This window comes from Syngnathoides biaculeatus, chromosome 4, assembly GCF_019802595.1.
Source record: "Syngnathoides biaculeatus isolate LvHL_M chromosome 4, ASM1980259v1, whole genome shotgun sequence".
Classification (NCBI taxonomy): domain Eukaryota; kingdom Metazoa; phylum Chordata; class Actinopteri; order Syngnathiformes; family Syngnathidae; genus Syngnathoides; species Syngnathoides biaculeatus.
The window spans coordinates 30,855,225-30,875,673 of record NC_084643.1 but is presented as its reverse complement, the minus strand read 5'-3'; the positions used below and the strand labels follow the sequence as shown (position 1 = coordinate 30,875,673).

Genomic DNA, 20,449 nt, shown 5'->3' with positions numbered 1-20,449 from the left:
ATACATTTCCTCCGCTGGGCCTGTGTGAGTTACTCTTCTAATTTCTATCCACTATGAAAAGCGTTGCGATGATGTTTCGTTATAATATTTTGGAAAGCACAAATCGAGGGGGCGGCACAGTGGAGCAAACTGGTTAAAGTGTTGGTCTCACACTTATGAGGACCGGGGTTCAGATCCTGTCCCCGCTTGTGTGGTGTTTGCATGTTCTCCCTGTGCTTGTGTGGGTTTTCTCTGGCCATTCTGGTTTCCACCCACATCCCAAAAACATGCAACATTAATTGCAGACTAAATTGCCCCTAGGTGTGAGTGTTATCTGTCTCCAAGTGCCCTGCGACTGGGTGGCAACCAGTTCAGGGTGTACCCCGCCTCCTACCCTTTGAGAGCTGGGATTGGCTCCAGCACTCCCACGACCCTCGTGAGGATATGCGGCTCGGAAAATGAATGAATGAATGAAGTCGAAAGAGGCTATTATTGTCAAATGCTCACACCCCCGTCGAGCTGCTGGGAGACGGAAGCTGCTGCCAAGTCAGAAGCATTGTTGAGCTGACATTTATGCGGAGGATCAAACCGCTGATGAATAATCCATATTGAAAAGCTCACCGTCCTGCCAAATGTCAAACAGCAGCGGGGGCCATTGTTAGCAGAGCCAACTCTCAAGTCCTAATTCACGGTCATCACAATGGCGTGTCAGATATGTGGCCATGTGGAGCGCAAGAACACGTCCGTGTTTACAATACCAAAGTTTGGAAATTGGTCTTTTTTTTTATTTTTTTTTTACACAGGATATCCAATGTGCTTAAAAAAAAAATCAACCTTGTGGAATGTTTTTGATTGCATTTATAATTCCACATTTGCACTAACTAAGGGCTTTGTCCTTAAAATAAATAAATAAAATTCAACCAATCACATCAAAACAAGTAGAAAGATGGAGGCACACATTGGAAAGGAGAGGAATGAAGATTAGCCGAACTAAAACAGAATATATGTGTGTGAATGAGAGGGGTGGAGGGGGAAGAGTGAGGCTACAGGGAGAAGAGATAGCGAGGGTGGACGACTTCAAATACTTCGGGTCAACAATCCAGAACAAAAGGAGAGCGTGGTAAGGAAGTGAAGAAACGAGTCTAAGCGGGGTGGAACGGTTGGCGGAAGGTGTCTGGTGTTCTATGTGACAGAAGAGTATCCGCCAGGATGAAGGGCAAAGTTTACAGAACAGTGGTGAGGCCGGCCACGATGTATGGATTAGAGACGGTGGCACTGAAGAAACAACAGGAAGCAGAACTGGAGGTAGCAGAAATGAAGGTGCTGAGGTTGGTGTGAACAGGTTGGATAGGATTAGAAATGAACTCATTAGAGGGACAGCCAAAGTTGGATGTTTTGGAGACAAGGTTAGAGAGAGCACACTTAGATGGTTTGGACATGTTCAGAGGCGAGAGAGTGAGTATGTTGATAGAAGGGTGCTGAGGATGGAGCTGCCGGACAAACGAGCGAGAGGAAGACCAAAGAAAGAGTTGATGGTTGTTGTGAGGGAGGACATGAGGACAATAAGAGAGAGGAAGATGCACGAGATAGGGTTAAATGGAAAAAGATGACACGCTGTGGTGACGCCTAAAGGGACAAGCCAAAAGCAAAAGAAGAACGTATGATAGCAAAAAACAGGTTTATGCACATGATTTGATTTCATAAAATGATGTGGCGGGCCACATCTGGCCCCCAGACCCCCAGTTTGATGCTTGTGCTCTAGTGCAAACATTTACTCATAATGAATGGGATTTTCAAAGACTGCATTGTATTGTTCCCCCACCCACACCCCCACGCCCACCCCCACTCACATTCCTTGAATACAAACCAGGGTGTCGTTAAACATACGTATTGTTCCTCATAATTATAAGGGTGTTGAGGTTGGAGGTGCTTGGCAAACGAGCAAGAGGAAGACCAAAGAAAAGGTTGATGGATGTTGTGAGACAGGACATGAGGACAGTGGGTGTTCAAGAGGAAGATGCACGAGATATGCTTAGTTGGAAAAAGATGACACGCTAACAGGACAAGCCGAAAGGAAAAGAAGAAGGTATGATAGCAAAAAACGGTGAAAGGAAAAGAAAAAGAAGGGTTTTGTCAATTTGTATATTTTTGCAGGTGGGTCTGTCGTTTGTTGCTGCCTTTAGAAAAAGAAAAGCAACAATGAAAAAAAATATAATTTGAGAAAACATTTTCAGTAGTTCAATATGTTTTATCAGATTTGCAGTAGTTTAAAAAAAAACAGACAGAAATGTATGATTAAAACGAGCAAATTTCACCATGGCATGGCCCATTATGGGTTTGCGCCATTGAGGTGGTGGGGCCCAAATCCATGGCAGTACGATTGGATCAAAAACATCCGTAGCACATTTCACCTCATCGGCTCGTATAAGTGGACCTGCAATTGACCTCCAAGCTGGACCCCGCTCTCGCCCAAAGTCACTGGCAAGACCAGTTTTCTCATTTGTAACTTTGTGAATGCATCATGATGACTGTCTAACCTCGTCTATAAATTGCTGTCGTGCACGGGTGAAGAAATGCGAGTCTGTTATGTGGGGATCTCAGTGCAGTGCTACATCTCGCACATCTGGAAACTAAGCCGCATTTTCATGCAGCGCCAGGCTTTTCCATCCTCCCGTTCTTCACTGTTTACTGATCCAAATCTCACAACAAAGGCTTCAAATTTAACCCAGCACGCTTTTTTTCCCCTTCAAAGCAGCACCCGGTAATTCTAATTATACAGTACAAAACTCACTCCTATTTTCACCTTTATTTCCCCCTACATTTTGCATAAACAGGCTTCATTGGTTATGATGTGCAACATATTGGAGTGAACAAAACAAATGCTCCTGCGAATGGACCTGACAGAAGGTACGCTGTTCCCACCTGGCCTCCCTCAAACACCCCGCGTCAGCTCCAAAACGTGGGTGGGAACAGGTCCACTGCACACAAATATCCAAGCATCTATTTGTGAGTCTTACATGTTGAACGGGCCTATGTTCACATCCTCGGTGTCGGCTCTGTTTGGTGCTAATTTAGGGAGCGTGCTACACAAGCCCGAGAGCTACTGAAGTAGTGTTTGGTGTGGGATGCTTTAGTGGTCAAAGGAACCATATGTTCCTCAGCTTTTTTTTTTCTTCTCTTCTCTGCTGTTCAACTGCATGGGCATGCAGAATGCTCGATCTGTATGGCTTTTTATGCCGGAACAGTTTTCCAGTGCAACAGAGGAGTTTGAAGTGCAGCCGTTTGTAAGAGGGCAAACAAAGACAGCAGAATAAAAATGCGGAGAAAAATAACAATAAAACTGTGTACACCTACATTCATCCATATGGACAATTGACTGTATAGTCTTCAATGAATCAGGATTTTTTTTTTAAATATGGGGGAAAACTCAGCGTACCCTGAGAAAACCCATGAAAACATATGGAATATATGCAAACTCCACAAAGGAGGTCTTGATGTCTTTATTGAGAAGGAGATGTGCAAACCACAGAAACACTGTACTGCCACACCCAGAAAATTATTACTAAACTCTTTTATTAAATAAATACAGTAGAACCTCAAAGCTCTGACACAATCCATCTATTGTTGAGATTCTAAAATGAGTTTTCCTATAGGAAATAATGAAATATGTTCCAGGTGCAAAATGTCCGGACCATAAAAGGTCCATGAACTAACTTTGCAGGCAATGTTAGCATTTTAACATTCAGAAATATGACACAGTTACAGTAAAACACTCATAATTTTGGGATGATTAAAGCGGTTTGCTACACATTTATCATTGGCGCGCTTTGGTGGAAAATACAAATATTTGTTTGTTCTTCTAGATGTCATAAGAGTAATCCTCAAAGTGCAATACAAGTACCACAAGTGGTATGTCAAAAGTTTGAGAACCACTGTCGTAAGATATGGATGGATGGCTTTTATATTTGCTATTTTTAAAGGTGCACACCTATAGCGAAGTATCGTGCGAGTCTTCGGTTCAAGAACAAGTAAGATGCAGCACAGCAGCCTTCAAGGTCTGAACGGTGAAATTCTCCAGCAACTCTGAACATTCCTCTCAAATGGAACTCCACACTGAAAGACTTGTTTTTTTTTTTGTACCTAACAGGCTAGAAGCAAGGGAGTGGGTATTTGTTTCCAGCCATTTTAAGATTACACTAGTGGGCAGACAACAGGGGACAGGGTGGGGGGGGGGGGGTGTCACTGATCATGATGTATTTATGTTTAACAGAGATGGTTTCATCAGAGGACAATGTGAATTACTACTAAGCCACCGCTTTGTGGTGCGCTAATGGACCTCTTGGGTTCATCGTAGATCAACAGTCAACAGGGCAATAAACACCTCGCTGCATTGCGCTGATGGCAAAACGCACTTTACAAAAAGAAAACGGTAGCAGATGCACGGCGATTTTAAAAGTTCATCAAAATGCGCCAGTGAGGGGAACTACAGATGTTATCGTCAGGTGAGGCCGCTTCGTTTATCTCTCATCCTCGGAGAACCTCTTTATCAGCGTTCCACGGCGGCAAACCCTCAAAGACCATCAGATCAAATCTAAAGGATTGATTTCAGCAGACTGACTGTCGAGGCGAGGAGATAATTGCCACCTTGACAAGCTTTGATCACGGCTCTTCTTCTCCCACAGTTGACAGAACAATTAATTGACAACCCCTAAAATGAAGACATTTTCCCATATTTTTTAATACCTCCTTTGTGTTCTGAATAGAAGCACTGTCATGAAGAGTCCAGAAGGCCAAAGTGAGTGTGCTCGCCTTGGCTGTCCATAACGAGGATTTGATGGCGGCTACTGTGAGGAGACGAAGGGGAAAAGTTGCTGGGTTAGTCATTCATGATTTTGGTGATTGCAGTGGGTGGAATGAGTCACTGTGGTTGTGGTCTTTTTTGTTTTTTTCCATCTTTTTTTCACAAGAAGCGGATTATTCTAGAGTTTATGACAGGGGTCAAAGTGTGAAGTCACATGGGTCCACTGACTGAAAGAACCAAACAAGGTGATCTGTTTGCCGCATTCAGTAACTCCTACGCTTCTTCTTTGGACTACATAAAGAGGCAACATTTGCTCAAAGGTCCATCCAGTTATAAAATAGAAGTAACCTTTGTGTCCGTGTTCTGAAGGGCAAATGAGTCGATTTTCCACTCTGACCTCTAAAGGTGAACATGTCTCTTTCAGAATTAATAGTTGTTTGCTTACTGTACAGTTAGAGAAGAATTTGGATGGTGACGAGGCTTTGCCTTTATTCACCGCCGTAATATAGAAAGATTTTTTTTCACCATTTAGGAATTACTTTAGGTGGCACGGTGGTGCAAATGAGCATTGATCACACAGTTCTGAGGGCCGGGGTTCAAATCCTGACCCCGCCTGAGTGGAGTTTGCATGTTCTCAACACCCCCGCGTGGGTTTTCTCTGGGCGCTTTGATTTCCTCCCACATCCCAAAAACATGCATTCATTAGAGACTCTAACTTGCCCTTAGGTGTGATCGTGAGTGCGACTGTTGTCTGTCTCTATGTGCCCTGCGATTGGTTGGAAACCAGTCTAGGGTTAGATAGCTGGGATAGGTTCCAGCCCTCCCGTAACCCTTCTAAGGATAAGCAGATCAGAAATTGGATGGATGAATGAATTACTCTACAGGCATTTCAAACAAAAAATCTTCACTTTCAGGATCTCAAAAGTATGTGGAGTAGGTGACATATCTGTGATTAGGGATGCATGGTTACTGATCATTGCTGATACTGTACGTCTAGACTGGTACTCAAAGAAACGCTTTGATACGATGGCACCAATCCATTTTACCAGCCTACTTCCTTCTGTCCTCCCTGAGCGTGTGATGTGCAATTTAGCAGATAGCAGACAGCTCAGTTTTTATTGACACTCCCAGATGATGTTGACAGTAAAACTAAGTCCAAATAAATAGATTTGCACATATATTTAAGCAAAAGCACTGATTGGTGTTGCAAAGAGCTGCTAGGTTAGTCCTCATATATAATGTCAAACGCCATAAACGAGCTAACAAGTCGCATCGATTTTTGCAGTATGTACCTTTGAATAATAACATTTTAATACAAACAGCACAGCAATGTATCCACAAGTATATTACTATTCTAATGGGCTTTGAGTCTTTACCCTCTACGAAACTTTGTCACAACATCCTTCTATGATCCAATCTACAAAGCAGCACAAACTGTACCTCCGGGCAAATGGAATAGGATTAGTGCTTGTGTATAAAATGTGTTACACTGGCGTGATTTATTCCATTTTCAATACAAGTTATTCTGTTTTTTTTTTCTATATTTTTTGGTGAAGAAGAATATATATTTGAACGTATGTCATATCCGGTAAAAGAGTGTTTTGAATAATATTAAATTGTACTTGGGGGGAAAAAAGTGGGATAGGTGCTTTCCAAATTGTATTATAGTTGCAACTGATTGCAAAAATTCAGGACATGTCCATGGACATCACCCAATTTTGAGTTTCCTCCTGGAGATGCTTTTTTTTAACACCTGCCTTCACTTTTTTTCTCCAGTAAGTAAAAATTATGATCTAGTGCAGTAGTTGTGGATCTGTTGTGGATGGGTTGACGACAATTAGTCAAAAATAGATTTAAAAATAAAACAAGCTTGAATCCACGTTTGATGTTTGGCTTTTATTTAAACGTCTTTCCTACAAGTTTCATATCATTTTCAAAAAATATATATGTTTTTAAATATTTTTGGAATGAAAAATTATTTGGTTTGACTTTTATGTGATCTGGGATCATATCTATGCTGTAGTTGAGTTTTTATGTTTTTTGTATGTCACGTATTCCAAAATAAGCCTTCTTGAATTATTGAAGACATGAAATTGTCCATTAGTGCGAGTCAGAATTTTTGTTCATAAATACCACGTGATTAACTGGCAACCTGTCTGTTATATTCCATCTCATTAGTAGTCAGCAGGCTCCATTTATATGTGACCATAATGAGCACTATAGATAATATGTGGATGTGTGGGTGGGTGGTGACTTAATCGTGTGTCAATGGCCTCTTGGGTGACCCCATTAGAGGAACCCTTAAATAAGCCTTGATGGTATGTGAGTACCTCATTTCATTTGCATTTCACCTCTTCCTGTAACCTTCTCAGGAGTCTGGCGCTGATGTTGTTCTCGGCAAGACTCAGACGCCTCATGGGAAACTGGCCCCTGCAAAGCAAAGCCCCCACGAGGTCGTTTCCTCCCACATCACCGATGCCGTTCCCGTCCAGATCAACCATCCGGAGACAGGTGTTCGCTTTCAACACGTCGGCAAGCAGTCTGACCCCAGGGTCGCCCAGATTACTCTCATCTAGAATGATCTGAGTTAGCGAACTGTTTCCTTTGAGACTGTCAAAAACTTCTTTCCATGCCGCCAGGTCAGCGCTGCCCGTCTGAGCCAGACCTAAATACTGCAGGTGTGAGTGGTGCCTCATATAGGACGCCAGCACTCTCATCCCTTCCCCGGTCAGGTTGTTACCCCCGATGTCCAGTTCTAAAAGTGAAAACACTTTGAAAGCACACCAGCCAATCGTGACGTTGGGAACTGCCCGTTGTAGGAGCAACTGCTGCTGTTGGATGGCGGCGGCTCTCGATGTTTGCTCCTGCAGCTCTGCTATCCCACTCAGGAGGGCGAATGCTCCACGGTCACAGAGTCGGTTTCCAAACAAGCTAGAAAACAGAAAATATGTAGAAAATACAGTATTAGCTGAGGTTATGAGGTATTTCCACAAATAGGAGTCACCGTATTCCTATTAATCTACTGCACTTCAAATAGACACCTTATTTTTCCCCAAAACTGTTGTTATTACTGTAATATTGATTCCATCACATGTCGCTGGTAGACCTTCACCACACAAACAGTGTCTCCAGAGCAGACAGGGCATCTGTAAGGCTGTCATTTACGTTCTAGTTTAAAAATAAAGCTCCCACACTCCTACTCAGTCATTATATCAGGAACTACTTATTGAAATAAGTATAATGGTAAACTGAGTCTGTTTGTAACTTGCTTGGGTCCCTGCCGGTTGCTTGGCAACTGAATCCCCCATTCATTTAGATTATGTTATTATGTACTTGTACATGTATTTGATGGACAGATCTATACACCGCCACAACATTAGGAACTCATAATTTACAGTAATTCGGCAGCACTAGTGGTGTGCACACCTGCCTCACAATTCTGAGATTTGGGGACTCAGCTCCTTCCTGTGTGGACTTTCTGTGTTCTCATCATGCATGTGGGGGTTTTTGCCACGTACTACAACTTCCTCGCTCATTCTAGGGATACTATATTCTCCATAGGCATGTAAGTGGGTGGAAACAGTTTTGTTTTTTCTGGTGACAGTAGTCTCTTGGAAAAGGTATCGCGGCGGTCTCAAAACTAGATGCAGGTCTGATCTGAAGGATTAAATTGAAAAAAAAAATCGCCTCAATCTATATTTTTTTGATCAATGTTGTCCCCATATTTAATTTAGTGGCAGCGCTTACTGTAAACCTTTGACCTGAGGCTTCACCCTCATAACGTCCAGCAGGATGTGAGCGCCGTACGGACCGATGAGATTGAGGTTGAGCAGCGCGACCTCGAACGGCACGGCACGCTCCACAGTCAGCAGAACGTCGTCCGTCAGGTCGGTGTTCCTCAGAACCAGCTGCTCCACCTCATCCGATGTGCTCAGCACTCTGATCATGGCTTCCAGCTACGACGACAAACCCGAAAGAAAGCCACAGGGACATGTGAACGGTGTTATGTTTTTCTAGGGTCTGGTTTGGATCCAGGATTTATGATGGGTGCTGATGCTTACATAAGGTCATGAGGGAATTAAAAGTGAGTTAGAAAAATGTCACAATGCACGTCGTACTTGCCTGAGAGCACGTGGGAAGACGAGAGATGTAATCTAAATCCTAGTTCCGATCAATTAACCTCAGGGTGAAATATCATCGTCAATCTCCTGCAAAACATTTGCAATTGCCTTTTGAGGGTTTTCAGGTGACCCAAACTCTTGAGAGGAATTTCTCATTAATTTCGGAGCCAATAAATTGATAACAAATCAGCATATAATTCTCTTTCCAAATGCGAAATATACAATTAGATAACCAAAAAGTTATTTTGCTCTGCATTCAAACCTGCCCTGCAGACTGCATAGACTGCAGTTTGCAGTCATTCTTTCCTTATGAACATACTGCCCCCTATTGATGCAGAAAATGTTGAGTACTTGTTTAGATCACATTCTTTTTAACACCGATTGCATTGATTTCTCATGAAACAAACATAATGAGGTTTATGTAGAATCCTATAATTACAAAATCAGTGAGCGCACACACCTACATTTCATCTGGGTTTAATGTGAAAACAAGAATTGTGAAACTTCATTTCCACAACACCAATGTGGGATTGTTTACAAGATGAGGTTGCAATCTGTAAATTAAAAAAAAAAAAAAAACTCAAGATTGAGCCAAGAAAAAAAAATCTATTCCATCAGGACTCAAGACAACATTTCTTTTGGCAATTTTAGCTCCACCACTAATTACACATATTCAAAGGAGAACGGGAGCCAAAAAGACAGTTCCATGTGTTCAGAACACACCTGAGCTTGCAGGTCTTGTTCATGAACAGGATTTACTTCGTCTTCCTTCTCCTCTCTTCCCTTGTTCTGTTCATTTTTTTTTCAGGCTCTCCATCTGCAATCTCGCTCTCTTCACTGCTCCACATCTGAGTTTGGAGCTTTAGGGCTCAACGCCAGTCTCTTCTGGAGCCGACGCCTCTGTAACACTTTCACAAAGAATACAAAGTAGGATCCAAGGATATCAGCACTCATATTATCTTGTTACAGTGATTAAACGATAGTATATGGGGGGGGTGCAACTTCTGAATTATATTTCAAAATGTTGATGGAATTGTTTAACCTTCCACTCAAATGAATTTCCAGTCTATAAATGACGTTACAGTCAAAATGTTGGACACCGTTTCTCATTCAATTGTGCTACATGTGTTCAAACGTTTAACTGGTAGTTTAATTCAATGGCTTCTACTGCGTTTTGTTACAGCATTTAACCTTCTCTGCCTATTATGTAAATCACACTGGTGTCATGTTCCAGCTTTTTCCACTTGGCTGCAGTTTCCTTGCTCACTGTTTGCTTGGAGCCAGTTGTGCTTGCTTGGGCTCTTCTCCAGCTCCACGCTCATCTGCACACATTGTTCATAGAAGTCCGTCCGTCCATCCCAATTTCTGCTTTTCCCATTTGACTCCCTCGGTTTCTCCAGTGTCTGCTTAGTCAATACTTCCTCATCCTGTAACAAGTCTTGAAAAACAAAAACCGCTGTTGTTTTAAGGTAGCTTATCCCCCCCAAAGACAGTTAAATGTGGAAAGCACATACGGATGCAAAAAGGGTACACCGAATTCGGTCTCACCGAGCACGTTGCTTGTCTTGTTGATGTTCAGCTTTTGGATCTGTTGTGCTTCACTACTGCCAGTTGTTTCTTTGTGCTCCAGCTCCTGTCTGGCAGATGAAACTTGGCCCTCATATTTTTGGGACAAGGTCGGCCGCCGGGAGATCTCACTGTCCCGTCTGATGCTTGTAGCCGTCTTGTCTTTGCTCACGCTCTGATTAGTTTGACTCTTGCGTCTCCTCTTTTTGGAGGACTCTTTAATAGCAGCGGCCGGGGGCTCCTCGCTGTCTGTGGAGCCACCATCCTTGTCCTTGCCATGTCTTCTTGTCCTTCCTGCTGACTTAATGTTCAGTTTTGTTGGGATAAACACGGGGGATGATGGACACGATTCCACTGCAACAGCATTTGTGACTTTGAGACAACATCAAGAGAAAATAAAACTTTGCTGTACATTTTGTCTTAGCTATCAAATCAAAATTAACGACTGGGCCTAATGTAAAAGAACAGCAGATGAATAAGCTTTAGGAAGAAATGGAAACACTCATTTTTTTCAAGCTTTGTACCATTGCCAGAGCTGTGCACTAGAGAGAGGAATAAGCTTTCCTTTGTGCTGTCGTTCAGTTTTTGGCAAGAGCTGTATTTGTTTCGAAGACTTGTGCATCTGGAAAAAAATAAAAGGTTTCAGACTGGCTCGTACATCAGCCCCTTATGTCATGCAATGTGTATCCCATTACACCTTTCACAATGCATTATGTCTGCAGAAGAAAAGGTTGGCCCAAAGTATTGTCACAGCTACGACAGGACAGCAATTTGCAATTTTCAGCCGGGAGTGTGCCGAAATCCAACCTGTGACAAGGTATCCCACCAGTGAGCCAGGACAGCCGGAAGCAGCTCTTTTTGCCTTGTTGGAAGCCGGGCGCATAACGGTACTCGCAGCAGGAGCTGAGTCGCGCCACCTTCATGCCGTTAACATACAAGGAAGCACTGAAGGGGAATCCTCTGTGTCTTTGAGAGACGAAGGTGAATAGGTCTGAAAGTTGGAAGTTAACAGTTTTTGCCCACATTTAACGTACTGTTTGTACAAAAGGAGCAAAACATCGGTGAAAATGGACCAGTTGAGTGCTGTAAACTGTTGTAGTTTGTAGTCTTCACTTAAGATGACTTGAAAAAAATAAGCATGTCAGTCAACCTAATTTCAATCCAGCACCAAATGATTTAGAGCTTGTGAGTTGTAGGCTTTTCCTTTGGCTTTTCGCAACACATGAGAAAAAGAAGAAAACTCTTTACCACAATTTATGGTGAAATCACTTCTAAGCAGAAATGACTTCAGACAGTGAAGACACTGTTATGAGACTTGGAGATGATAACCAGTAGCCAAGTGTAATTGATCACCTTGGGAAATAATATTTTGAAAGACAACCAAATCGACCAGCGTCAAGGAACAGATTGTACTCTCGCATGTGGGAAAACAAGAGTGTTGGGATGAGTCAGGAAGATACCCCGAGCAATGCGTCAATAATTAGCATACAATGTCAATAAATCACTGAATACCTTTGGAAAACACTAAGTGGGTGATGTTTAAATGGTTGGTTTTATCCATAGGTTTCAAAAAGAGCTTGAAGCTGAATTGTATCCATTCCGTCCAATCAGAGCAGACATAAGGACAATGACGGTACCTCCTGGAGTCACCCAGCCCTTGAAGACACAGATGTTCTCCCCTCTGTTGACTTGCTGGAGCACTTTAAGTTCATCTTGACTCGACCACACCCGTGAACCCCGGTGGCCTTGTCCTAGGTAGAGCATGGTCACGGTGACGTTGGATTTCTTTGCCTCTCTTTGCGCATTGAGATAGCTCTAAAAGTACGGAGGAAGTTAGCTTCGTGCAAGCTTCATTTTCACAGAATATTACAAAAAAGTACACAAACTTGTTTGCTGCCGTAACCTCGAGTTTTCTGCAGGCTAACTGAAGATAAAGAACCCCTTCTTCTATGGTTGAGATAAGGGCAGGACTGACTAAGACTTCCTCTGGTTGACGCGAAATTTGAGGCCTTCCTGGTGATGGCTGGTAGGTAAATGTCATCTTTGTTTGCACCGCGAGAACGAGCTGTTGGATCATCCAGCTGTGGGTACACATGCAGCGTTATACACGAAAGACAAAGTTTTTATCAGGCGAATGTGTTCAGTAGGACTGAGGAGTTGGAAAAATTAATCAACTCTCAAATCAAGGTTAATATTTGCTATCAGTCCCCGGGGCAACAGCTGGCAAGATATTTGCAATCTCCAACTTTAGACGTTCCAGCTCTAAACATATTTATTTGTTCAGTTACTCGAAATAGATAACTTCTGCAAATATATCCTTTGCTCAGAGGGTTTGTGTTAGAAATGAAAATATATTGCATCGCCGTGGTCCCACAGGACTCTTAAATATGACCGAGTGAGTTAGATATCTTGAGCAGCGTTAAAACAGCCCACACTGTATAAAGGTGTTAAGATTAGAAAGATTACTTTGTATATCTCCAACATGAATGGACTCTCCAGGAGGAGCAGTTTGTTTTTTTGCTCTGAGCAAACTGGCAACGGAGCGTGTCATTTTAGTGTCTCGACCTGACTAAACTGGGATTTGATGAACAGATCAAAAGTACTGTCAAGATTATTTCTTGGAGAGGTGACAACTGAAAGTATTTGAAGAACACTTAATCTGCCTCCTCTTTGGAATGAAAAGAGATCACGCAGAAGTATTTGGCTGGTTCGCCCGATTCCTCTCAGTGATTCCTTCTGGTACGCCTCCATTACATCAGGTCAACTGATACAGGTAGAGAGGTGATAACTTCAAAGATGTGAGGAGAGAAGTATTTAGAATCCGTAACAGGCTACTGAAGTTTTAATTATGATGTACGCGGTCAGTGAGAATATCAGCGGCCGTATCCGGTGTGGCCAGTAGCATTTTTTAAAAAGTCACAAACCGACAATTGCTTTAAAATATTGATCCCCAACTTTCGTTGTGGTACATTAGTTTGCCAAAAGAGATTATGAGATATTATCCAATTTCTTTTAATTAGTCTGAAAATTGTTTACTTGCCACAAGTAATGTATCATTGTTCATCCATCGCTGCCAGCAACAAACAGTGGATATTAAAAGTCAACACAAATCTGTTTGAAAGCCAGGATTTTTTGATTTACAAAAATGAGACCAAAATAAATCATTTCAAAACTTTTTCCAGAGATAATGTCAAAGAAAAAAAAGTATATTATAGAGATTTTTTCCACTTCACTCCTTCTGTTGATAGACTATCAAAAATGTAGATTTAGGTTATTATCTGATTAGCAAGAAGAAACTGTGCTGAAACTAGACGGAGGTGACAAAACTTTATGAATAAACAAACATGGGATTCTGAGACTGAACTGTGACCTCAGTATTATGATGTTTGAGTCTGTTTTTCTCAGTGAAGAGAGACTCCCTCTCACTCAAACATGATTATCAGAAGAAAATGAAATATAGCCTGAGGAAATGAGGTTAAAATGATCTTTGATTCCCCACCACCACCACATACCAACACGGCTCCATTGTTTCCACCAGAGGCCCGCTGGTGCATTACAGTGTAACCCAATCGTGGTCATCTGCTTGGCTGATTGCCTCTACAAGACGAGTCAGCTTGCAGATTAGTGTCCACTGAATGCATGAGTGCACTTCAGATGGCCAATAGATGGCAGGAAAAGCGGGATAAGTCATAATTTCCCTTGCAGTCAATGAAGGATGCCGTCATTCCCTGAAACCCATTTTCCCCTCAGTATCAGTGTTGTTACACATTGCAGTGAGTGGGGAAGCTCCAGCGGTAATTATGTCTTTTGGAGCAGACGTGGTAGAGTAAATGAAGGCAGCTTAATAAGTCAAATATGTTTCCTTATTGTCAGCAATCAAGCATGACGTGACATGCTGTCATGATTTTGTAATTCAAATCCACGTTTAATCTTCACGTCTAATCATCAAACTCAGTCGCATCATAGTTTCATAGGATAGTTGGTCCAAGTAAATGACACCATAAAACATAAAACATGTTTCAAAATCTTTTTTTTTTTTTTTTAATGACTACACAAACAGACTCCATGAGAGGGTTTTACCACCTCTTTAAATTGTTATCTGTTAAAAAGCAAAAGACACTGGCCAGAATTCCTACCTGTTGTTTTTCTTGTCAGGTTGTCCCACGTCGTGATGCAACACTACGGCTTATCTAGTTTTTCAAGAAGTGACACCTGAGAAGCTGACACTGGCTCATTTGATCAACCTGACCTTTAACCTTCACCTGCTGTGTATGTGGTGTTGGTCCATGTAGACCGTACCTGAACCTCTGGACACTCTCACGATAAAATACATTTCACCTTTATGTATAATGGTTGATTTTGACTGTAACTGTCATTTCATGGTACTTTATGTAACAACATGATCATTTTTACATCTGTTTCTAATATTTTGATTCTATATTTCCCAATTTAATGTAGCCACTAATGTAACTCAAATGCTGGGAAAAGAGACGCAGCAAAAAACATCTCAAATGTGAGACTCACCTCTAGTAAAATTGGCTGGGATAGGCTCCAGCATTTCCATGACCCTTGTGAGGATAAGCAGCTTGCAAAAGGATGGATGGAAAACAAATAACATGGAATGTAATTTTGACTGGTACCACTTGGGGTCGCAGTAGATGTCTTTCCCAACTGAAGTTGACAGTAAAGTATTTACAAATACATATTATACAGTCTTTTTCTTGAGCTGTCACTTAATTGTGGCGGAGGGGTTTGTATGTCCAAATAACATACATACAACAGCTTTATGACCCTCCCAGAACAACATCATTGTTAATGTAGCATTTTAAAGCATTTCAGTCGAATCTAAACCTTGACTCGACCAGTGGCTTTTATTTTTATTTGATTTTTTTTTTTTTTTTAAGCCATTCAGCAGTTGCCTTGCTAGTGTGTTTTGGATTGTTTATCTACTGGAGAACACAAGTGCACTTCAACTTGAGGGTACGGGCTGATGGTTGAACATTCTCTTTCAGTATTTTTTTAGTAAAGAACAGAATTTCCGGTTCCATCAATCACAGAAAGTTGTCCAGGTCATAGAATCACACTTCCCCGTTTGACCGATGACTTTTTTTTTTTTGTCTGAAATGCTTTGTTACATGTATACCATATGTAAAAAACGAGAAAAAAAAACAAAAAAAGACACCTTTCAAAAAGTTCCCAAAAGAATCATTCATCCATCCAACTATTTTATGAGCCACTTATCCTCATAAGGGTCGCAGAAGTGCTGGGCCCTATCCCAGCTATCAAAGGAGGAAACGGGGTACACCCTGAGCTGGTTTCCAGCGAATCGCAGGGCTTACATAATCAAACAACCATTCACACCTATGGGCAATTTAGAGTCTTCAGTGAACCTGCCATGCATGTTTTTGAGATGTGAGAGGAAACCGAAATACCCGGGGAAAACACGCAGGCATGGAGAGAATATGCGAACTCCACACGGGGTTGGGGTGCTCTTTTAACCCCAGACCTCAGAACTGCGAGGCAGTCGCTCTAACCGGTTATTCTCTGTACTGCTCAAAAAGAATCATTACATTTTTCATTTATTTTTTTTACATGATGAAGTGTTAGATGATTCTTAATGTTCTTTTGGTCTGCATTGATTTTCACATTGGAACTCAATTATTCCCGATTCACTTTCTTTTTATGAAATCATGCACAGTAACCTGAACTGAGACACAGGAGGCCTTGCAGTTCTGTAGATGCTTTCCTTTTCCTGGGTTCCTTTGTGATCTCCTGGATGAATCGTAACGCATTTCTATGCTCTTGGGGTAATATTTGCAGGCTGGCCACTGCTGGTAGGTTCGCCACAGTTCTATGTTTTTCGCCCCCCCCCCCCCTCCTTCCATTGTCCAAGGCGCTTCACCTCACAAGGGTCACAGATGCTGTTCAGAGTGCACACTGACACACGCTCAGGAAGTAATTGGATAACATGGACAAAAACGGAGTGTGAAATTTGATTTCGGCACTAGAGGGTGCTAGAAGACCGAGCAGTTCATCACATCAATGTACTACAAAGCATAGATGGCATACTGAGTTGATGTGAGCTGTGGTACCGGGCTGGGATGTCACGGCAATAAAGTTTCTTTATCACTGCAGTCAAATCTTTATTGGTAAAATAGTGAGACTGTAGATACATTCATACCAATCATTGTGTCCAGTATCCATCCAAGACTACAGTATATCTGTTGTTTTCCACAAATTCTGGACCAAGCTGGCATTCATGGAACCACCAGTCACACATATTTTAGCCTACTATATTCCATTTCATGATTACAGGAATTTATTTCCCTTGGTATAAAAACAAAACAAGAAAACATTTATGTAAATTACATTTTGTGAGAGCTGGAAAGTGGCAGATGGACAAAGCTACAGTCATTTCACATCAATTTTTTCACACTGAAGTAATTAATCATGGGTACACGGACATACATACACACACCACATACACACACATGCATATTTGTCAGTACAGTATAGTACTTGCAGTGTGGCACTACGTCACATTCAATTTTTCTCACATTAGCAGTCATTTTGCTGACAGTCGACCTCTAGCCTTCTTCCCTCTGGGTGGCCAAGAAACTAATCCACTGTGGCAATCCATGATTGCACATCTGGGAAATCCATTACAGTATTATATTACTGATGCAATAAGATACCGCACCAAAAAAAGTAATTGATGGAAGTTTTGCATTCTGCACAGTGATATTGATATCAAGTTTCATAAAATGCTTTTAAGATTACAGGGTATCCTCGACGACATTTATTTCCTATTACGTCTGTGATGTACCTTTCAAAATGTTAATTAAAAAGCATCTTCTCTAGAAATTCTCAAGCCTACCCTTGAGATTTTTGTTAACTTGCACTAAATGTACTTGTTTTAGTCAAGATTATGATCAAATATCCATCCATACATTTTCTTAGCAGCTTATCCTCACAAGGGTCGCTGGAGTGCTGGAGCCTATCCCAGCTGTCAATGGGCAGGAGGCAGGGTACACCCTGAACTGGTTGCCAGCCAATCGCAGGGCACATCGAGACAAACAGCCGCACTCACAATCACACCTAGGAGCAATTTAGAGTGTCCAATTAATGTTGTATGTTTTTGGGATGTGGGAGGAAACCGGAGTACGCGGAGAAAACCCACGCAGGCACGGGGGGAACATGTAAACCCCACACAGGGAGGGCTGAGATTGAACCTGGGACCTCAGAACTGTGAGCCCGACGCTTTCCAGCTGCTCCACAGTGTCAGTTTTAGGCCCATGAAGCATCACACCCCACTAGGGCTGGGGAAAAGAAAGTTGACTTCAAAAACAGGTCTACACAGATAACTCTGCCTCAAAGCTCCGCCAACGCCATGCAAACCACCTTGGATAGACATAGTCACAACATAGAGTACCTCCATTCCACCATCATTTTATTCACACTGCCTTCGCAGTGCATTAGCATTCTTTATTGGTGGAAAGTTGACACTGCAGGCACAAAGATGAATTCAGTTAGGCAGTCAGCCATACATATTTAGTTAGAATGTGGGTTTAGCATATTGCCTCGAATCTACTGGTTGTTACTCTTGAGATTTGAACTTTTGCATCTTTTCTGTGTCGCGGTGTACACATCTGACCATCCAATTAGTTAATTAGTTTGGTGGGGGATAATTACGAAATCACAATCATTGCCCACCCACTGATTTCACTTAGCTTGTTCAATACAGATCTACAAGTACCGTAGAGCATACTTATTCTACTACTCATCAATCATATTTGGTATACTGTAAACCCAGCCTAAATTGAGTCTACTTATTGTACTGCTACTACTATTTTAACCCAGCTTGTGAAGGTGGGTTGTATTCATTTCGTCCCTCTCGGAATTTTTCTTCTCTGCTCACCGTCCAAAGCATCACGTATTGGCACTCAAACAAAGACGGTAGGAGGTGGAGGGTTATCGTTGGAAAGGTAAAATCCCGACAGATAAACTAAAATTGATGTCAACAGAGGGATGATTTGTGCTCAGTGGAAGGTAGAGCGAGTCTCTTCCGTGAATACCTGCAGGCTCCTGCCTGTGACGTGAAGGGCTCCACTGTGAGTGGGTATCTCCTATTTGTCACACTCTGGCATCCTCACACAATGCCTACATTCTTGTTTTGTTTTTTTTTTCTTTTCCACACAGTCTGAGTGGATGCTAAGAGACATTTACTCAACAGGGTCACCACATCATTAGCTAAAAAATAAATAAATGAAATCGGTCCCTGCTTTGTGTCACAACATTGCACCGTTAGCCGGTCTTTTCTATCAATGTAATTATTTTTCACTAGAGGGGCTTTATGACAATCCAGACACATATTTAGAAATATTTGTAAAAACTACTACATCACCCTGGGCAAGATTTTTCACACAACCACATACGTACTGATCCGTGATTATGAATTGACTCCTGCGTCAGTGCAAGACAATGATAGACTTTCCCATGTTCTGACTTAAATACAAATTTGTTTTAAGTCACTACCTGTATTATGGTTACATGAATATAGTACATAAATATGATTGCTTGTCTGATAAACCATTGCTTCTCAAACATTCTACACCAAATACCTAAAAAAAACAGTTAACCCTCCAAATACCACTGGTTATGAAAAAATTATACTAGTTTGGCGTGGAAGGAGGCTGGAATAACTGAAGAAAACTCCTCACAAAAACGCCAGAACTTGGATTCAAACCTCCAAGATCAAAACTGTGAGGCAGATGTGGTAACAATTCTCCACAATTCCACACACTATTTGGAAATATTTTGAAAAATTGTGTCAGTTTTTGCATTTAATAATTTTTTTTGCTTTCTGTTTTAGGGAAAGTTTTCTTGTTCATTCATTAGGATGATTAAAATCTAGATGTGAGAGGTGCTCGTGGTAGCTTCCTACGTTCGGGGAGTCGTAGCTTCCTGTGAACGGTGGCTTATTTACAACTCGCTTCCATTGTCAGAGAATGACAGCAGAAGGGAACTTCTTCTCTTTTTTCAAAACAGGGAACATATATGACAGTATAATTAATGAATAAAAGAAGCCAAGTTGAAGATGAATGTAAACTTTCATTACATGACTAGAGCATTAGAAAGAGAAATTTTGTCATCTCAACGAGAAGGTTTTCTTGTGGGAATGAGCTAAACTTTCTCATTAGAGGATCTCGGAGAAAACCAAAACTTGTTTTTTTTGTCCTGAAATGGATCTGGTAATGATCCGTACCCAAAATACCTCCCAGAATTTATGTTTAAAAACATTTAAGCCGAAGGAATCATTGGCATTGGCTTGGGATCAGTCCCCACTAAATGCAGTACATTCTTTACATTCACCCTGTGATTTAGTGGCCGCTGATATACGATGTAGACTTCCATTCGTCATCTGGAATAGGCTCCAGCCCTGACCAGAATAAGGAGTATAGAAAATAGATTTTAGGCTTGTTGTATCATTCAATAAAGTTGACCTATACATTATTAAAAGGTTCTCCAACTTTACAGCATTAGGTTCTTCATTCAGCTTTAATTTGGAGGGGCAAGCCATATGTTCGGACTAAATTCTTCTTCTTCTTCTTCTTTTCCTTTCGGCTTGTCCCGTTAGGGGTCGCCACAGCGTGTCATCTTTTGCCATCTTAGCCTATCTCCTGCATCTTCCTCTCGAACCCCAACTGCCCTCATGTCTTCCCTCACCACATCCATAAACCTTCTCTTTGGTCTTCCTCTCGCCCTTTTGCCTGGGAGCTCCATCCTCAGCATCCTTCTACCAATATACTCACTCTCTCGACTCTGAACATGTCCAAACCATCGAAGTCTGCTCTCTCGAATCTTGTCTCCAAAACATCCATCTTTGGCTGTCCCTCTAATGAACTCATTTCTAATCCTATCCAACCTGGTCACTCCGAGCGAGAACCTCAACATCTTCATTTCTCCCACCTCCAGTTCAGCT

At 41.8% G+C, this 20,449-nt stretch overlaps 2 protein-coding genes across 3 annotated transcripts in view; both read right to left on the bottom strand.

Annotated features, from left to right (window-relative positions):
• Window positions 1-6,808: 6,808 nt before the first annotated feature.
• Window positions 6,809-8,730, bottom strand: LOC133500013 (NLR family CARD domain-containing protein 3). The gene is made up of 2 exons (XM_061818544.1): window positions 8,528-8,730; window positions 6,809-7,711 (listed from the first exon to the last, which is right to left on the bottom strand). The coding sequence occupies exons 1-2, from the start codon at window positions 8,725-8,727 to the stop codon at window positions 7,117-7,119; spliced, it is 795 nt and encodes a 264-aa protein (XP_061674528.1). The 5' UTR covers window positions 8,728-8,730; the 3' UTR covers window positions 6,809-7,116.
• Window positions 8,731-9,282: 552 nt separating this feature from the next.
• Window positions 9,283-20,449, bottom strand: part of LOC133499869 (glutamate rich 3-like) — a 35,765-nt gene continuing 24,598 nt past the window's right edge. The window contains exons 3-9 of one of the 2 annotated variants that reach the window (XM_061818271.1): window positions 12,354-12,548; window positions 12,105-12,282; window positions 11,275-11,458; window positions 10,992-11,089; window positions 10,450-10,839; window positions 10,169-10,339; window positions 9,283-9,809 (exon numbers count right to left, since the gene is read on the bottom strand). In XM_061818271.1, the coding sequence (XP_061674255.1) occupies window positions 9,736-9,809; window positions 10,169-10,339; window positions 10,450-10,839; window positions 10,992-11,089; window positions 11,275-11,458; window positions 12,105-12,282; window positions 12,354-12,548 (1,290 nt within the window). In that variant the 3' untranslated portion in view covers window positions 9,283-9,735. The remainder of the gene's footprint in view (window positions 9,810-10,168; window positions 10,340-10,449; window positions 10,840-10,991; window positions 11,090-11,274; window positions 11,459-12,104; window positions 12,283-12,353; window positions 12,549-20,449) is intronic. The other variant, XM_061818272.1, reaches the window with a different exon arrangement.